This window comes from Bubalus bubalis, chromosome 8, assembly GCF_019923935.1.
Source record: "Bubalus bubalis isolate 160015118507 breed Murrah chromosome 8, NDDB_SH_1, whole genome shotgun sequence".
In the NCBI taxonomy this organism is placed as follows: domain Eukaryota; kingdom Metazoa; phylum Chordata; class Mammalia; order Artiodactyla; family Bovidae; genus Bubalus; species Bubalus bubalis.
Genome location: NC_059164.1, coordinates 4,630,996 through 4,647,846, shown reverse-complemented (window position 1 = coordinate 4,647,846; position 16,851 = coordinate 4,630,996). Strand labels below are relative to the sequence as shown.

Here is a 16,851-nt window from a genome sequence, read left to right as displayed (position 1 = left end):
ATGGACAGAAGAGCCTGGCAGGCTATACAGTCCATGGGCTTGCAAAGAGTCAGACATGACTGAGTGACTACATTCTATACATGTATACAGTCATATGCATATTATACACAGATAAGTAAATATATATGTGTATTTACTTAACTGTACATCTGCATCTAATACATCATGATAGAGATCAAACTAGTCAATCCTATAGGAAATCAACCCTGAATATTCACTGGAAGGACTGATGCTGAAGCTGAAGCTCCAATACTTTGGCCACTTGATAAAGAGCCAACTCATTGGAAAAGACCCTGAGGCAGGGAAAGATTGAGAGCAGGAGGAGAAGGAGGTGACAGAGGAGGAGATGGTTGGATAGAATCTCTGATTCAATGGACATGAGTCTGAGCAAACTCCAGAAGATAGTGAAGGACAGGGAAGCCTGGCATGCTGCAATCCACAGGGTCGCAAAGAGTCAGACAAGACTTAGTGACTAAACAAAATCAGCCATACTTCAATAAAAATAAAATAATGTACTCTTAGAAGAAAATGAATTAAAAAATAATTTAAGAGAAAAGTTCCACTGATGATATTACTTTATAAAAGGTAAACTAGAGAATGAAAATCATCTTGAACTGATGAAAATGCAAGGCATCTGAGACTCTTACACTTGTCGCTCCTGGTTTAAACTGGAAAGCAATGCAAGCAGGTATATCAAGACGCAGAAACGTAGTTTTAACTTTGTAGGACCTTTGGTTCATTAGCCTCTCTTCTGATAATTTGCCTTAATAATCCTGTGGAAGGAAAATATGAACCACCATGTTCATCATATTCATGGGGAGATGTCTCCAGCTTCTGGCAGCAGGGAGTTCCCTCTACTACTGCATCGATATGTGATTACGATGTGGGGGTGGAAACACAGGTCACAGATGAAGCCCGCATGTTATGTGAAGAAATCAAGACATTCAACTCCATCCAGGAGGGTCATGATGATCTAAAAGGAATCTGGGTCTGGAAGACAAGGGTGATGCAGAAATCTAGACACCACTACCAGCCAGTGTGATTTGTTGAAATGGATGGATTACGGCAAATATTTTATCCTTTCTCCTATGAAGTATGCTCATTTTGGTACAAGGCAGCTTGAGTGATGAGGTGATTTTTTTCAAACAAGACAACGTTTAAAATGATTCTTTGGTCCTCCTCGTGTCCGACTGTTTGCAAGCCCAGGGGCTGTAGCCCACCAGGCTCCTCTGTCCGTGGGATTCTCCAGGCAAGAATACTGGAGTGGGTTGCCCTTTCCTTCTCCAGGGGATCTTCCCCACCCCGAGATCGAACCCAGGTCTCCTGCAGCTCCTGCTCTGGGCAGGTGGGCTCTTTACCACTAGCGCCACCCGGGGGAAGCCCTCTAATGAGCACTAATTATTTTATGAAAAGCAGTTTACATGTTTGTTGTACCATGCCCAATACACACAGTATGTTGTGTTTATAATTTTATTTTGCTATCAAGAGCCTGGCAATCCCAGTGATGATCCTGAAGCACTGTGTGACAGCCATAAATCCTCAAGAAGGCACTACAGCAGGGCCTGAGCCACCCCTTCGCCACGCTCCTCCCACCCACACACTGGCCTGAGCCGCCCCGTCTAACCATCAGTGGCCAAGCCCCAGGCTCAGAACTTCAGATCTGCTCTCTGCCTGCCCATCTCACCTCCCATCCAGGCCCTCCTGTGAAGTCTGGGGTCCCTACATCTAGTCCTCTGTCCTCCACTTAGCTCAGCGGTCTTGCCCATCCCTTTCTTCCATCTGCCTCTTGTACAATCAGAGGTTTTCCCCAGACGCTCAACTCTACACTGTGCTGACACCCCCATCCACCTCTGGCCCACCCTTGCTCCTGACACCCCAGTGTGGACCTGATTCCCTGGGGCATTGCTTGTCCAGCAGGAGAGAGTGGACACCGACAGAAGCCACTGGCCTTGGGAGTGCTCTGGAGGGAGGGAACCCAGGTCCTCTACTGGTGCTTCTCCCAAGACTGCCAAGCAGCTCTGGGGTGGGGCAAGGCGAGGCCTGTGACCACTTCATTTCTGCAGCTGGTGCCGCTCCTGATACAAGGCAGAGGGGGGCCACCACTCTCTGGATTCTGGGCTTCTGTATGAATGGATTTTCTGGCCCAAAGATACCAGTGGTAATGTATCTATTTTGCTTTCAAACATAACAGCTTCAGGGAGGAGAGATTTAGCAGAATGAGCTTTTCGTTCCTCCCCCACCCCATCCACGTCTACTGTTGCTGCTGCTAAGTCACTTCAGTCTTGTCCGACTCTGTGTGACCCCATGGACGGCAGCCCACTAGGCTTCCCCATCCCTGGGATTCTCCAGGCAAGAACACTGGAGTGGGTTGCCATTTCCTTCTCCAGTGCATGAAAGTGAAAAGTGAAAGTGAAGTCGCTCAGTCGTGTCCGACTCTTAGCGACCCCATGGACTGCAGCCTACCAGACTCCTCTGCCCATGGGATTTTCCAGGCAAGAGTACTGGAGTGGGGTGCTATTGCCTTCTCCAATCCACATCTACTAATTGACTATAAACCTTCCTCTCTTCCTGTAAGAACAAGCTAGGAGCACCGGGGCCCTGGGAGCACCAAGGGCAGCTTCTGCGGGCTTAGCAGGAGAGCCCTAGGATGTGTCCCAAAGAGGCACAGTTGGCCAGAAACACCACGGCCTCTTTTTTAGCTGAAAGTCTGCTGCACAGGTGTTTCTCTCCCGGGCATCATTCCTCATGCCCAGCACACACCCCGGTTTCTAATATAGGTTTCTTATTGACATTTTGTTTTGGCTTGAGACCAAGAAAGCGAGGGCAAACAAGCGGTGCAGACGTTCTGATACCAGCTGCGCGTGTTGAATAAACATCGCCAGCAGCCTTTCCTCCCACGGAAGGTGACTCCACAGAGAACACCGCCACGGGGATGGAGGGCGGTGCTGCCGGCTTCCAGCAGAAGCACTCCCAGGAAGCCGAGCAGCCTCGGGAGGTGGGGGGGGGGGGCGTGGGGCTGGGGGCAGAAGGCCGCTGCCCTTGGTGGGCCGGGGGCCAGTGATGGGCTCGGCACCCTCTCCCGCAGGAGAGCCAACAACACACGTGATATCAGTGCCCAGGCAAACAGGCGCCTTTCATTCTTTCCCTTTTTATATTAGAGAGAAAAAGGAGTGTGTGCAGACCTTCCCCACTCCAGCACATTAAATCATTTTCTTTTTGATGTGGCTAGGAAAGTTTCTGTAAATAATTTATCCAGTCACAGAAAAAAAAAAAAAAAAAAAGTCTGAGAGGAAAAAGATGTCCTTTTCAGCTAGCATTTCAATTGCTGATGACAACCAAAACAACCCATGGGAATTCAAAACAATTACTTGATAAACTAAAGGCAAGAAGCCTGGGAAAATATACAGTTGATGACAGTCATATATGCTTAACTTCCGCATTCCATGTACAAATGGCCTTCTGTTTACAAAGCTTCAGAGTTCTAGAACAACAGTGTCCAGTAGAAATGTAATATGAGCTACATGTGTAATTTGAAATCTTCTTGTAATCACATTAAAAAGGTGAAAAATAATAAGCAGGATTACTTTTCATTAAATACTTTAACATTAATTTTTTAATTAGTATGGTAGCCACTGTATCCACAGCATAGTCCCTTCCCTGCCCCCATCTTAAATGTTTTTAAATGTTCCTTTGTTAGTATAGTTACAAAGTTTTAGCATTCTGAAAGGTATTAAATGCTTCTAAATGCTCTTGCTGGCGCAAAGATCCGTTAGTTACAAACCTGCAGTGTTCTAGAAGGTATACAATATATCTAAATGTTTCTGTGGTCATAGAGTTCTCACAGTTAAGGAAGTTTCAGGGTCTAGAATGTATAAAATGTTTCTAAATGCTCTTATAGTTACAAAGTTGCTATAGTTACAAGTTTTTAGGATCTAGAATATATAGAATGTTTCTAAATGTGGCTAGAGTCACAGAGTTCCTTCCTAGAGTTAGGAAGTTGCAGAGTTCTAGAAAGTATAAAATATCTCTAAACGCTGCTAGGTCAGAGTGCTCCTCTAGTTACAAAGTTCTAGGGCTGCAAAGCCAGGACCAGAGCCAGTTTCTAGTCCCTCCACCCACGACTTGCACAGGCCCAGTTCCATAAATGTCTTGAAACCATCAGCCCTTCAGACACTGGCACAGTTTCTCTCTTCCGCAGCCCTCATGCCCACCACTCACAAAGAGGTGGGGGCTGAGAAGGAGCTTAGGGACTGCTAGGTGGAGGGTGGGCGGTCAGTGGACATTTAAAGGCCACACCCTTCCCCCAGAGAAGCTATAGTTTCTGTCTTTTGAGGCTCTGAACATGATTTCAGTGTGGTCTACTGTTGAAAAACAGAGCCTGATACCCACTTACCCAATCTCTCTCATTTACTCCTTATAGCATTCCTGTGGAACAAATGTTTCCAAACAGACCCCAGGAGTGAGAGTTTCACAATATTGATACACCAAGAGATGAACTGCCTGATTCCAGCAAGACTGCCTTTAGGATATGAGAGTTTAGAAAGAACGCTAGTTCCACTAGTATCCCTATAAGCAGGTGGGAGGTGACAGCCCTCTGTCTCTCTCAACATCTTGTTGTTTAGTCGTTCAGTTGTGTCTGACACTTTGTGACCCCATAGACTGTAGCCCCCCAGGCTCCTCTGTCCATGGGATTCTGCAGGCAAGAACGCTGGAGCGGGTTGCCATTGCCCCCTCCATCTCCCCATCTAGCTACACGCAAATGTATGCATGTGTGTGCATGGCTTCTTTTCAGACAAAGATGTTATAAATAGTTAACCCAGGCAGATAGTCAGAGGTAGACACAGTTATAAGGATTCTTCAACAAATCAAGTTTCTGTCCTTCCTCAGGCAGTTTTAAATAAACAACATCAACGACAATAACGATAAAACCAGGCATCAATTTCTGAAGGCTAGCAATATGTCAGGCACCATTCTAAGGGGGTGGTACCACAGATCTCCACTGTGCTGACAAGAAAACTGAAGTGAGAGGTCACGTCCCTGAACTACAACTAGGCATTGCCTCACACAGGCCAGAAGGGCCACCATCAAAAAGGCTACAAACAATAAATGCTGGAGAGCACGTGGAGAAAAGGGAACCCTCCTCCACTGTTGGTGGGGATGTAAATTGGTTGCAGCCACTATGGAGAACAACACGGAGGTTCTTTAAAATAGAAAAACAGAGTTAATATATGACCCAGTAATCCCCCTTCTGGGCATATACCCAGAGAAAATCATAATTCAAGAAGACACATGTACTCCAGTGTTCATTGCAGCACTATTTACAATAGCCACAGTATGGAGGCAACCTAGATGTCCATCAACAGAGGAATGGATAATGAAGATTTGGCATATAGATAGATAGATGGATAGAGATAGACACCTAAGAAAGAATGAAATAATGCCTTTTGCAGCAACATGGATGGACCTAGAGATTATCATATTAAGTAACATAAACTAGACAAAGATAATTATCACATGATATCACTTCTGTGTGGAATCTAAAAAAAAAAAGGGTGATATAAATGAACTCACATACAAAACAGAAAAAGACCCACAGACACAGAAAACAAACATGTAGTTACCAAGTGGGGAATGAGGAGGAGGGATAAATTAGGAGCTTGGGATTGACATATACACACCACTATACATAAAATAGATAACCAACAAGAGCCTACTGTATAGCACAGGGAACTACACTTAATGTTTTGTAATAACCTACGAGGGACAAAATAGGGAAAAAATAAGGGGAAAGCATATGAGAAAGAACAGATATAAATGTATAGCTGAATCGTCGCCTGAAACTGACATAACTCAGTAGATCGACTGTGTTGTTGTTCAGTCGCTGCGTCACGTCCAACTCTTTGCAACCCCATGAACCGCAGCACGCTGGGCTTCCCTGTCCATCACCATCTCCTTGAGTTTGCTCAAACCCATTTCCATTGAGCCAGTGATGCCATCCAACCATCTCATCCTCTGTTGCCCCTTCTCTTCTTTCCCTCAATCTTTACCAATGAGTTGGGTCTTTGCATCAGGTGGCCAAAGTATTGGAGCTTTAGCTTCAGCATCAGTCCTTCCAATGAATATTCAGGGTTGATTTCCTTCAGGATGGACTGGTTTGATCTCCTTGCTGTTGAAGGGACTCTCAAGAGTCTTCTCCAGCACCATAGTTCAAAAGTACCAATTCTTTGGCGCTCAGCCTTCTTTATGGTCCAACTCTCACATTCATACATGACTACTGGAAAAATCAAAGCTTTGACTAGACGAACCTTTGTTGGCAAAGTGATGTCTCTGGTTTTTAATACACTGTCTAGGTTAGTCATGGCTATTCTTCTAAGAAGCGAGAGGTCAAGTCACTGACTCAGGGCCCACCACCAGCAATGAGCAGATATGATGCCAGGTAGTCTGACCATGGACTTTCTAGTCTTCATGTTGAGTTGCTCTGTAAGTATGAGGAGAGTTGGCCTGCGTCATACATGAAGGAAAGATGCGTTGGGAAGGAGAGCATATGTGGGCATCACACCTCCTACTCAGGGCGGGACTGTGAAGAGGTCACTCCTAGGTGCCCTCAGGATGATGGGCCATCACCACGTGGCCTGAATTCTTCCTGAGGGAGGTTATTTACGATCTGTTATACATTTAGAGGGAGACTCTGGGAATTGGATGTCCCACTTGCTGAGTCAAATTTGAACTGAGAGCATAGATTTATTTTGCAATGAAATTTATAATTGGACTTGATGCAAAACATATCATTTTCAGATCACAGCACACAAAGCATACTCCAGTCATTCCCAAACTTTCGTGTTTGCTCTCTTTAGAAGACGGGTATTTATTCTCGAGACTTTCCAATTCAAAATCTTTGCTGCCACAGCATTAATTGGAGGCCAGCCAGTGCTACCCTTGAGGAAGGGGTAGCCATGACTTCAAGGAGCAGAGACTTCAAATTCAAGTGCATGAGCAGGAGCCATGCACTTTGTCACTGGACTGAATAGCTTAAGAAAAATGCTTTCAGTTGAGGCCAACACCATAGGCTCTCCTTGGACAAGCAGCAGCAGCTCTGCAGCAAACAGTCTTTGCCTCCAATTTGTCAAAGTGGGACCCCTAGCCAAAAGAGTCTGGGTGACTGGGCTATCTGCAGAAAGCAGACAGCAGAGGACGGAGAAACAGCCCAGCAGCTAGAACTTTATAGACCTTACAAACTGGGGTCTTTGCAGGTCACAAAGGATATTCCACCATTCCTTCCAATACTTAATGAATCCCTGTGTATCAGGGGGATGACAATATTAAAGGGCACCCTGGCAAAGTTGAAAGCCACAAACACTCCTTATTTCCCCTTGGGGACAGGTCCCATGCCAGAGATTCTATAAGCTGGGGCGCTTGAGTCTGTTGGGGGTGGCTTCACCACCCATCAGAACCCACATCCCACCTGGAGAGGCCCAGCTGTGCCTGTCATAGCAAAGGGTAACTTCTGTTTCCTGAGCCTCTGAGGCCTGGCACTCCAAGGATCGAGAGGCCTCACTATCACAGCCAGGCTCTAGATCATTGCAGGAAGAACATAAACACAAATGGCACCTTAGGATGAGCTGTAGTAACCAGGTGTTAGAATCATGCAGGGTGGAGCCAGGAGGTGGATTCAGGGAGCGGCAGGAGGCACTGAGATCAGAGTGCCATCTCCTTCAAGGGGCCACCCTCTCTAAAGGTGGTCCAGGGGCATCCAGCACAGGAAGGGAGGGGCTGGCAGGTTGAGCAAATACACATCTGTCCCTGTTGCCCTGTCCATCTTCTCCTGGTGGTGCAAGTGTGAGAAATCATGCTCTTTGTTATTACTGCATCTCTCAATCATTGAAGATGTGTGCTCCTGGGCAGAGCTCCAACACAGGGCCCTTTCTAGGTGGGCAAGGTCAAGACCACACCTCTGTGAACAGCAGCAGGCTCTGCTCTCCAACTATTTCAGCTTGATTCTGGGCTGTCAACCCCTGAGCATAGGTTCTCTTCTCATTGAACTTGACCCCTGGCTAGTCTGGACACCTGAAATCATCTGCTCCATTGTGAATCACACACGCTATCCTGACATGGTCAGCCCCTGTGACAGTCTGGCCAACCTCCCCTCAGCCTTCAGCCTTCGGTGCCTTTTTGCTGGCCAGGCTTCCAATGCCCTAGTCTGTGGATAGGACCAAACAGCACATGCCTGGAGGCACCACTTATCAGGAGCAGTGCATGCCTTCTCTAGCCTCTCTATCTGGGGTGCATATGTGTAAATGCTGCACGACAGTCTAAAGGATGACATAGGACAGCATCTCCCAAATGGTGCTCAGCAGAACTCATTCTATAAGACAGCAGAGGCTGAGCAGAGGTAGGATTCAGACAGGTTGCTTTGCTGCAGAATTTGTAAGAGACTCTATACTCTTGTCTTCCAAGGGGAGAATATGGAAGTTCTAAAATTTATTCTGAAGAATTATTTTTCAAGAGATAGATCCCAGGAGATACCCAGATCATCACAGTGACTCCGCAGTTGCTAGATGAGTGAGCAGAGCAGGATGTGCCGAGGTGTCGAGCACTCGGTGAAGCCCACATCTGGGACCTGCCTGCTCAGCACACAGATGTGTGGGTTGTTTTTTTTTTTTTTTTTTTGCCCTGAATGTTTGAAATGGTTTCCAAGATTTAAAATTTGGGAGACCTCACAGAAAAAAAATCTAGATTTCTGGCTTCTCTTCAAAAGCCAGCCACAGCGGCTTTATAATGTCTCAAGGTAACAACTGAAGGAAGCCACGGGCTTACACTCTTTAGAGAAAACTTGTGCTTTTCCCTGCACCCTGTGACCTCTGAGTCTGTAACTCCTGCTTAACATAGTTGCCACAGATTTTAGGTAATCTTGACATCAATAAATAAAGTTATGCATTTGGACAGAGAAATGGGATACACCCTGCTGAAGTCTCTGAGTACATCTAGTTTGTCAATGGAGATAACTCTTGGTTTTAAAAAGAAAAACTACAGACAGCCTATGAAAAATAATGGGTGGAGAGCTGATCCCAGCTCTGAGCAAACAAAGGAACAGGACAGACAGGGCAGCGGGCCTCAGAGATCGTTGTCATCTTCATTTGACTCTGAAGCCTAAAAACGGCAGGTCGGTGTGCCATGAAAATTCATGGTGCTCCGGTTCCTAAATTAACAGTGATGATTTAGTCAATGGGTCCCCTCTATGGTCATTCAACAGGCACTGAACATACTCACAGGCGCCCAGCAGCTGCCACACCTGTGACAGATAGAAGGCGGTATCTGCACAGGTATAAGCAAAATTCGAGGCTCAGCAAAGTTAAGTGGACCCACAAAGGCCAGGCAACTAGTCCATGGTGGTGGGATTCCATGTGGGCATGTGAGGGTCCAGAACCCCCTCCTTCCCCTTCACATTACTCTCAAATTCCGCAGCACCCCAGAGAAGAGAACAGATAAACATGACTGGCTCCCTGTTTGAATAAAACATCAGGTTCCAAAGACCCTGTGATTATTCTGGCTGTGGTAGCAGACAACACGATCATATTTGAAGGGAAGTCAGCAAGATTTTACCTCTGGGTTAATGCCAGGAAATCCACCAGGATTCTTGCATGAGCATCCCTGGGTATTGAAGTAACATATCTGATTAGTATCAGATGTAGAGCTCAAGGTGTACCAGCCCCATGCAAAACAACCAGACACTTCTGAAGATGACTAGAAAGCTATTCTCCTTTACATTTAAGTGGATGATGAAGGAAATGAAATAATTTTCCTCTGCAAACAGGTCAATCTCAGCTCAAGGTATCCAATATGGGCCAGAGGCAAAAGGGACCAATTGCCACCTTCTCATTTCCTGTCTAATAAAATATGATCTTGGAATTGTCCTTAAGATTAGAGAGCTTTATTATTAGAGTGTGTATACAACCACCCAGGGAAATGCTTGTGATAAACTGATAGCTAAAAGTAAACCAAAATAAAAGAGTATTGACACTATAGTTAGATTAACCACACAGAGACTTGAGTGTTCATTTGGACAAAGCTGAAACAAAACATGAAAAATATAAGGGCACTCACTCATTTTGGTGATCAACTTACACTTTAAAAAAAATCCTATTTTACTTCTATTAATGTTTCAAAACCTTGTGTGATTGGTTCTTAAAATTATCTTAAAGGTAAAAAAAGCGATTATCATATTAAGTGAAGTAAGCCAGATAGAGAAAGACGGGCATCATATGCTATCGCTTATATGTGGAATCTAAAAGAAGAAAAAAAGATACAAATGAACTTGTTTCCAAAACAGCAAGAGACTTACAGACGTAGAAAACAAACTTATGATTATGAAATGGGAAAGAGGGGTGGGGAGATAAATTAGGATGTTGGGATTAACATATACACACTACAATGTATAAAATAGATAAATGGAGAGGACCTACTGTATATATAGTACAGTGAATTCTACTCAATATTTTGTAATAACCTATAAGGGAAAAGAATCTGAAAAAGAATATATGTGTGTGTGTGTGTGTGTGTGTGTGTGTGTATGCATATATGGGCTTCCCTGGTGACTTACACAGTAAAGAATCTGCCTGGAATGCAGGAGACCTGGGTTTGATCCCTGGGTTGGGAAGATCCCCTGGAAAAGGGATTGGCAACTCACTCCAGTATTCCTGCATAGATAATTCCATGGACAGAGGAGCCTGGTGGGCTATAGTCCATGGGGTCACAAAGAGTCAGACACAACTAAGTAACTAACACTTTCACTTTCACATGCATTTTTTTGGCTCCAAAATCACTGCAGATTTCATTGCAAAATCACTGCAATTTCATTGCAGCCATGAAATTAAAAGACGCTTACTCCTTGGAAGGAAAGTTATGACTAACCTAGACAGCATATTAAAAAGCAGAGACATTACTTTGTCAACAAAGGTCCATCTAAACAAGGCTATGGTTTCTCCAGTAGTCATGTACGAATGTGAGAGTTGGACTATAAAGAAAGCTGAGTGCTGGAGAATTGATGCTTTTGAACTGTGGTGTTGGAGAAGATTCTTGAGAGTCCCTTGGACTGCAAGGAGATCCAACCAGTCCATCCTAAAGGAGACCGGTCCTGAGTGTTCATTGGAAGGACTGATGTTGAAGCTGAAACTCCAATACTTTGGCCACCTGATGTGAAGAGCTGACTCATTTGAAAAGACCTTGATGTTGGGAAGACTGAGGGTAGGAGAAGGGGATGACAGAGGATGAGATGGTTGGATGGCATCACCGAGTGGATAGACATGCGTTTGGGTGGACTCTGGAAGTTGGTGATGGACAGGGAGGCCTGGCATGCTGCACTTCATGGGGTCGCAGAGTTGGACACGACTGAGTGACCAAACTGAGCTGAACTAACATCCATATAGTATATATGCGTGTATACATATATAAAATATATGTGTGTGTGTATATATATATATACTATGTATGCATGTGTACATATATAAAATATATGTGTGTATATACATATACTATATATGCATGTATACATATATAAAATATATGTGTGTATATACATAAATGAATCACTCTACATCTGAAGCTAACATGGTATACTTCAATAACAAAAAAAGAAGGATGAGATGCTGAGGATTAACCTGCCTTTCTAATTAAGAATGAAGCAAGGAATTGTAACAGGGCACTGATGCAGAGACATATTAACCAGTCTATGGAAAGAGTACAAGGAACAGACTGATGTGTATATGGAAACTTGATAAGGACTGACATAGAACTAGGAATCAGTGGGGGAATAGATTCCTTCTTCATGTCACACCTGAAAATAAACTCCAGGTGAACAAGAAGCCCAAAGGTGAGAAAGCAACACTGAAGCTTTTACAAGAAATTCTGACAATCTTTAGTCCTCTGCGGTATGAGAAGGATCTCTCAAATATTCAAATATCATAAACATTCCAGAGAAGGAGGACAAATTCAACAATATTAAAATCAAAAAGCATTTTTATACAATAAAATAAAACAAAGCTAAATTCAAGCCACAGTATTAGAGACTCTTTGTGTGTATATAACTAAGGAGACATTAATGATTAAGAAAAAAGTAACATCCCCAAGTTTTGTAAAAAAAAAAAAAAAGGTTGTGAGAGGACAATTCATAGAAGAGGAAACTGAGTTTCTAACATACATATGACAGGACGCTCATCCTTACTAATCAGCCGTGTGTCTTAAAGCATGAGACGCCACTTGGCCCCGGCAGGAGCGCAGTGCCCCAGACGCCCGCTCGTCCGCGTGCTGGTGTGAAGGTTGACGGGCAGGGCTCTACAGACGGCCGGAGGGCGTGGTCAGCAGGTCATCATTTCGGACAGCAATTTGCCAATATTCCAAAAAGCTGAATTTTCTCTGAAGGCCTAATCAGTCCTCTTCTAAAAAACTCTATCCATAAATGGAGATATACATATAACTTGCTCATTGACTCCAGGGGTGAAAAACCAGGACGGCTGAAGTGTCATAAAGAACTGGATGAGTGAGTGAACTAATGACACACATGTCACCAGGGATAAATCGTAAACACATGATATTGTGGAAACAGGTTATGGTGCTGTTTATATGAAAGGTAAATGTGAACAAGCTGACACTATGCATTATTTATAAATACCTGAATAGCTAGACATAGCATGAAGACAGAACCATGTGCAACACATCCCCAGTCAGGCTCCTCACTATGGAGCCCTGGTTGGCTCACCGGGACAAAGGCCTCCATCCTTTGAGGCTGGAGGGGACCCCCCTTCCCAGCTGGCCCGCGCCTCACCTCAGATGCCGGTTCTCAGAGCTGCTCCTCTCCCACAAGGGGCTCTTCGGGGGGCCCGGCTCTGGCGTCCCAGCCAGGTCCTGGTCGCTGCAGTCCTCCTGGTCTGTGCCCCACTTGTCTTTGGATCTCGTGCTGTCGTGCTGGGAATCCAGGGACACGATGTCCGAGGGGGAGCTCATCACACCTGAGTCCTCTGTGGTGTCCTCCGAGGCGAAGCAGCTGCCAACAGACACCGTCTCCTCAGCCTCCGATGGCACTGGGGGGGCCCCATCCACACTGCAGGGACCACCGGGCTCCATGGACAGGTTCACTGGACGAGACACACAAGGGAGGTCAGCCACCGCGCCAGTGAGCTCCCCGGCCTGACTCACCTGAAACTGCGTCTGTGATGGGAGCAACATTTTCCCTCAAAAATCAGCATATTTTTAATTAGCCTTTGAGATTTTCATCCTGTACATGACTACAGGTAAGTGTGTGTGTGTTAGTCGCTCAGTCGTGTCTGATACTTTTGGACCCTATGGACTGTAGCCCTTCAGGCTTCTCTGTCCATGCATTTCTCCAGGCAAGAATACTGGAGTGGGTTGCCATTTCCTTCTCTAGAGGTCTTCCCAATCCAGGGACTGAACCCAGGTCTCCTGCATTGCAGGCAGATCCTTTACCATCTGAGCTACCAGGGAAGCCTGACTATGGGTAAACATTAAAAAAAAATTCAGACTAATGACATGATGAATGCAATTGTTTCTAGTCTGATCCTTGGCTTAACAGAAGTTGTTTGAACATGAATATTTTTTCTTTTAAATTAAGGTTTTCAAAATGGAAACAAAGTTCAAAATAACTAATCTTGTTCAGGAACTTCTAACAAATATTCCTCAGGAACATGTGCAATTTGTCTTACTGGATTAATGACACTTTTCATCAGTGTCTGGCTCTACCTTTATTTTCATATATGAGACAGTAAGATATGATTTAAATAAGAGATGTTCTTAGAAGAGAACCCTCAAGTAAAATTTAAAAGAACAAGGACAAAAGCATCCTTGGTTGAGCTTACTGGCTCCTGAGCACTGAATATGCAGAACGTACGGGAGCAGAAGGAATCGATGCGCAGAGCTGCAACTCACTGTGGAGGCCTGAATTCATTCCGCCCAACTCGAATTGAGACGCTGGAGGCACGTATGTCCAGACATCATGAGGGACAGTCGATGTAACAAAAGCGAGGGATCCATTTTTCTGATACTGAGTGTTGAGGTGGTCTAAGACTGTTCACTGAAAGCTCCACACTTGGAGAGGAAGCCCCCTAATACTGAGGTGGGAGGACAGGTGTCTAGAACTCTGGCCCAACTGCAGACCAGAGGTGTGTGCTTTCACTGAACATAGAATTAGCTTTTAAACCTCAAGACATATGATCTACATGCTGCTTGTGGTCATCCAGGAAATAGCGATTGTGTTGTGCTGCGGTTTCAGTGTGTTTTATTTTTGAAAATCCTTCCTTCAGTAAGTAAGTTGTTGGACACCTAAAATGGATCAAGACCACACACATGCTGAGTGTAAACTCCACAGACTCAGACAATGACAGACAAGTGACACAATAATCACACTCAAGACAGTGAATATGTTAACCAGACAGCAGACGAGACAGAGAATGAAGAAAACCAAAAGAACACCAAGGAGAAAATTCCTTGAGGTGTTGCTTTCTTTGAGATCCCGCAAATAAACAAAAGAATGAGAATAAAAACTGCCAGTTAACAAAAGAGCTCACAAAAAAAGATCAGAAACATAAGGGAGGGATTGTTTAGAGACGTGAATGCGCAAGGCAGTGTATCTGAACGCAGTGAACGCTTCTGAACAAGAACCTCTTTCTCTTAGCTTTCTTCCTGTCTTTTGTTGCAAGGCTCTTAATTAGAGGGCAAATACAGAGAAGAAACACTGCCTGCAGATTAATACCACCAAAGCTTTTTCTGCCAGGGGTCTGCTGAGACGCAGTCACACTCAGATGCTGTGCACCAGCTGCTTTGTCCACACAGCTGGCGACTCTACCTGACACGTCACTCCTGCCAACCCCACTCAAAGCTGCTCCCTTGCCTGGCTGTCAATGGCGGCCCCCATGGCTGAGCAGACTCCGGTTTCCTGCTTTCTCTTGGTCACCATCACTGAACGCGTAGGTCAATCAAACTAACACTTTTTCTCTGCAATGTAAAAAGAGCACAGTGATGGAGCATACAGGTTTCTGGCCACAGAGACCTGGATTCAAACCCAAGGAGGGCGGTTGACTGGTTGCCTAGGGGCACATCCCTGGGCCCTCTGCCTCAGTTTCTCCTGGGAGAGGATGTGGTGATCCTCCCACAGGCTTGGACTGAGATGAGGACCAGGTGTGAAGCCAGCCCACTGCCTGGGGCCCCTGGCATGTCTCCACAGCAGAGTGCATGCCAGGTTGGGAAGGGCCCCCTGATTGGACTTGGGGACACAGGTCCACAGGTCTCAGCTCTATGGTGACTCGCAGTTTATGGGGGACAGACAAGTACACCAAGACTGGCAGTGCCACGTGTTGAGACCAACACCGGGACTGTTTGCACAGGTGGAGGGGGTGGGCTGGTCACAGGGAGGTCTCAGCACAGAGCAGGTACTGGATAAGTGCTCAGTCCAGCCCTGCCCTCCACTGCTCCAGTAGGCATCACTCAAGTGTAAAGTGACCTCAAGAGACCTGCTACTTGAGGAAACACTGGGGCAGCACCCCCCACCATGGGGTAACACTAGAACCACCTGCTGTGAGCAGGCTTCCACGCACTCACATGTCCTGGAAACTCAAAAGGCATTTGTGGTAAGGGAGGACTTCGTCTGCCCCTTTTGATCTGGTTATAAGATTGAGGATGCTTGTCTGGGCTTGTTTTATATCCCTCAGAAGTTTTGAGGTAAAAATACTTGTGAATCCCCAGACTCAATCCAGCCAATGGCAAATGCTTAGTCAGCAAGAGGTGAGCAGTCTCTACCCAGTTGGATGTGTTAAACCACTGAAACTCACTGTGAAGGGTATGAGTGCCTGTGCGCCCCTCTTCCCAAGCGAGTCCTCTAATTCTGGAGGATGACCTTCCCCAGGGCCCAGGGTTCTCTGTCCTCGAACCTGACGGACAGGTGTTGGTGAGGGCCCACCCATATGCCTGCTCCAGGATGCGGAGCCCATGCTGGGCGGCAGGCGAGGGGACCTGCTCTCAGGGAGCCTGCGGTGTGTGGTGGGGATGGTCACACAGGGTCAGAAGGGCAGCTGCCTAAACGCCCAAGGGGGAAGGAACAGGGGTGAGAGCACCTGCAGCCTGCAGGTGCGGTAAGCACCAGTGAGTGGGGGTAGAGCGAGGATGGGAAGATGCTCAGAGCACAGGGTGGGTCTTCCAGCCAGAAAGAGAAACAGCTCTTGCAAAGGCTCAAGACTCCTGTGAACCATTTTGGGGGGAGCTTTTTTTTGAACTAAAGAAATAAACCTTTTTTTTGAACTAAAAAGTGATTACTGCAGAATTTTTGCAAATGTGGAAAAGCACAATCTATTTTTAGCAGATACCAAATACAAATTCATAATTAAATCACCTTCCAAATAAATAGCCACAGAGCCCAAGTCAGGAAATTTAATGCTTCCATTGTCCTCCACCTGAATTATATAATCCCATAGCTCAAATGCCATTACAGCTAAATGCAAGCTTTGGAAAATTCTCAAGCTTGGGTGTAAAGCAGAAAGTGCTAACCTAAGATTGCATGCATGCATACTCAGTTGTATCCAAACTCTTTGTGACCCCATGGACTATAGCCCATCAGGCTGCTCTGTCCATGGGATTTCCCAGGCAAGAATGCTGGAATGGGTTGCCATTTCCTTCCAGGGGATCTTCTGACTCAGGGATCAAACCTGAGTTTCCTGTGTCTCCCACATTGGCACATTACCACTGCGCCACCTGGGAAGCTCAACTTAAGGCTACTAATTCCTTAAGTTGAACACAATCATTTCAGTTTGGCATGAGTCCCACTGAGTTTTTCTTTCATAAAGTCACCCAGGA

The 16,851-nt window shown here is 45.6% G+C and overlaps 1 protein-coding gene across 4 annotated transcripts in view; it reads right to left on the bottom strand.

The window, feature by feature from the left end:
* Positions 1 to 16,851, bottom strand: part of COBL (cordon-bleu WH2 repeat protein) — a 294,854-nt gene that overhangs the window by 19,783 nt on the left and 258,220 nt on the right. For all 4 annotated transcript variants that reach the window (XM_044946393.2, XM_044946394.2, XM_044946395.2 and 1 more), the window contains exon 10: positions 12,818 to 13,127. In XM_044946393.2, coding sequence (XP_044802328.2) covers positions 12,818 to 13,127 — 310 coding nt within the window. The remainder of the gene's footprint in view (positions 1 to 12,817; positions 13,128 to 16,851) is intronic.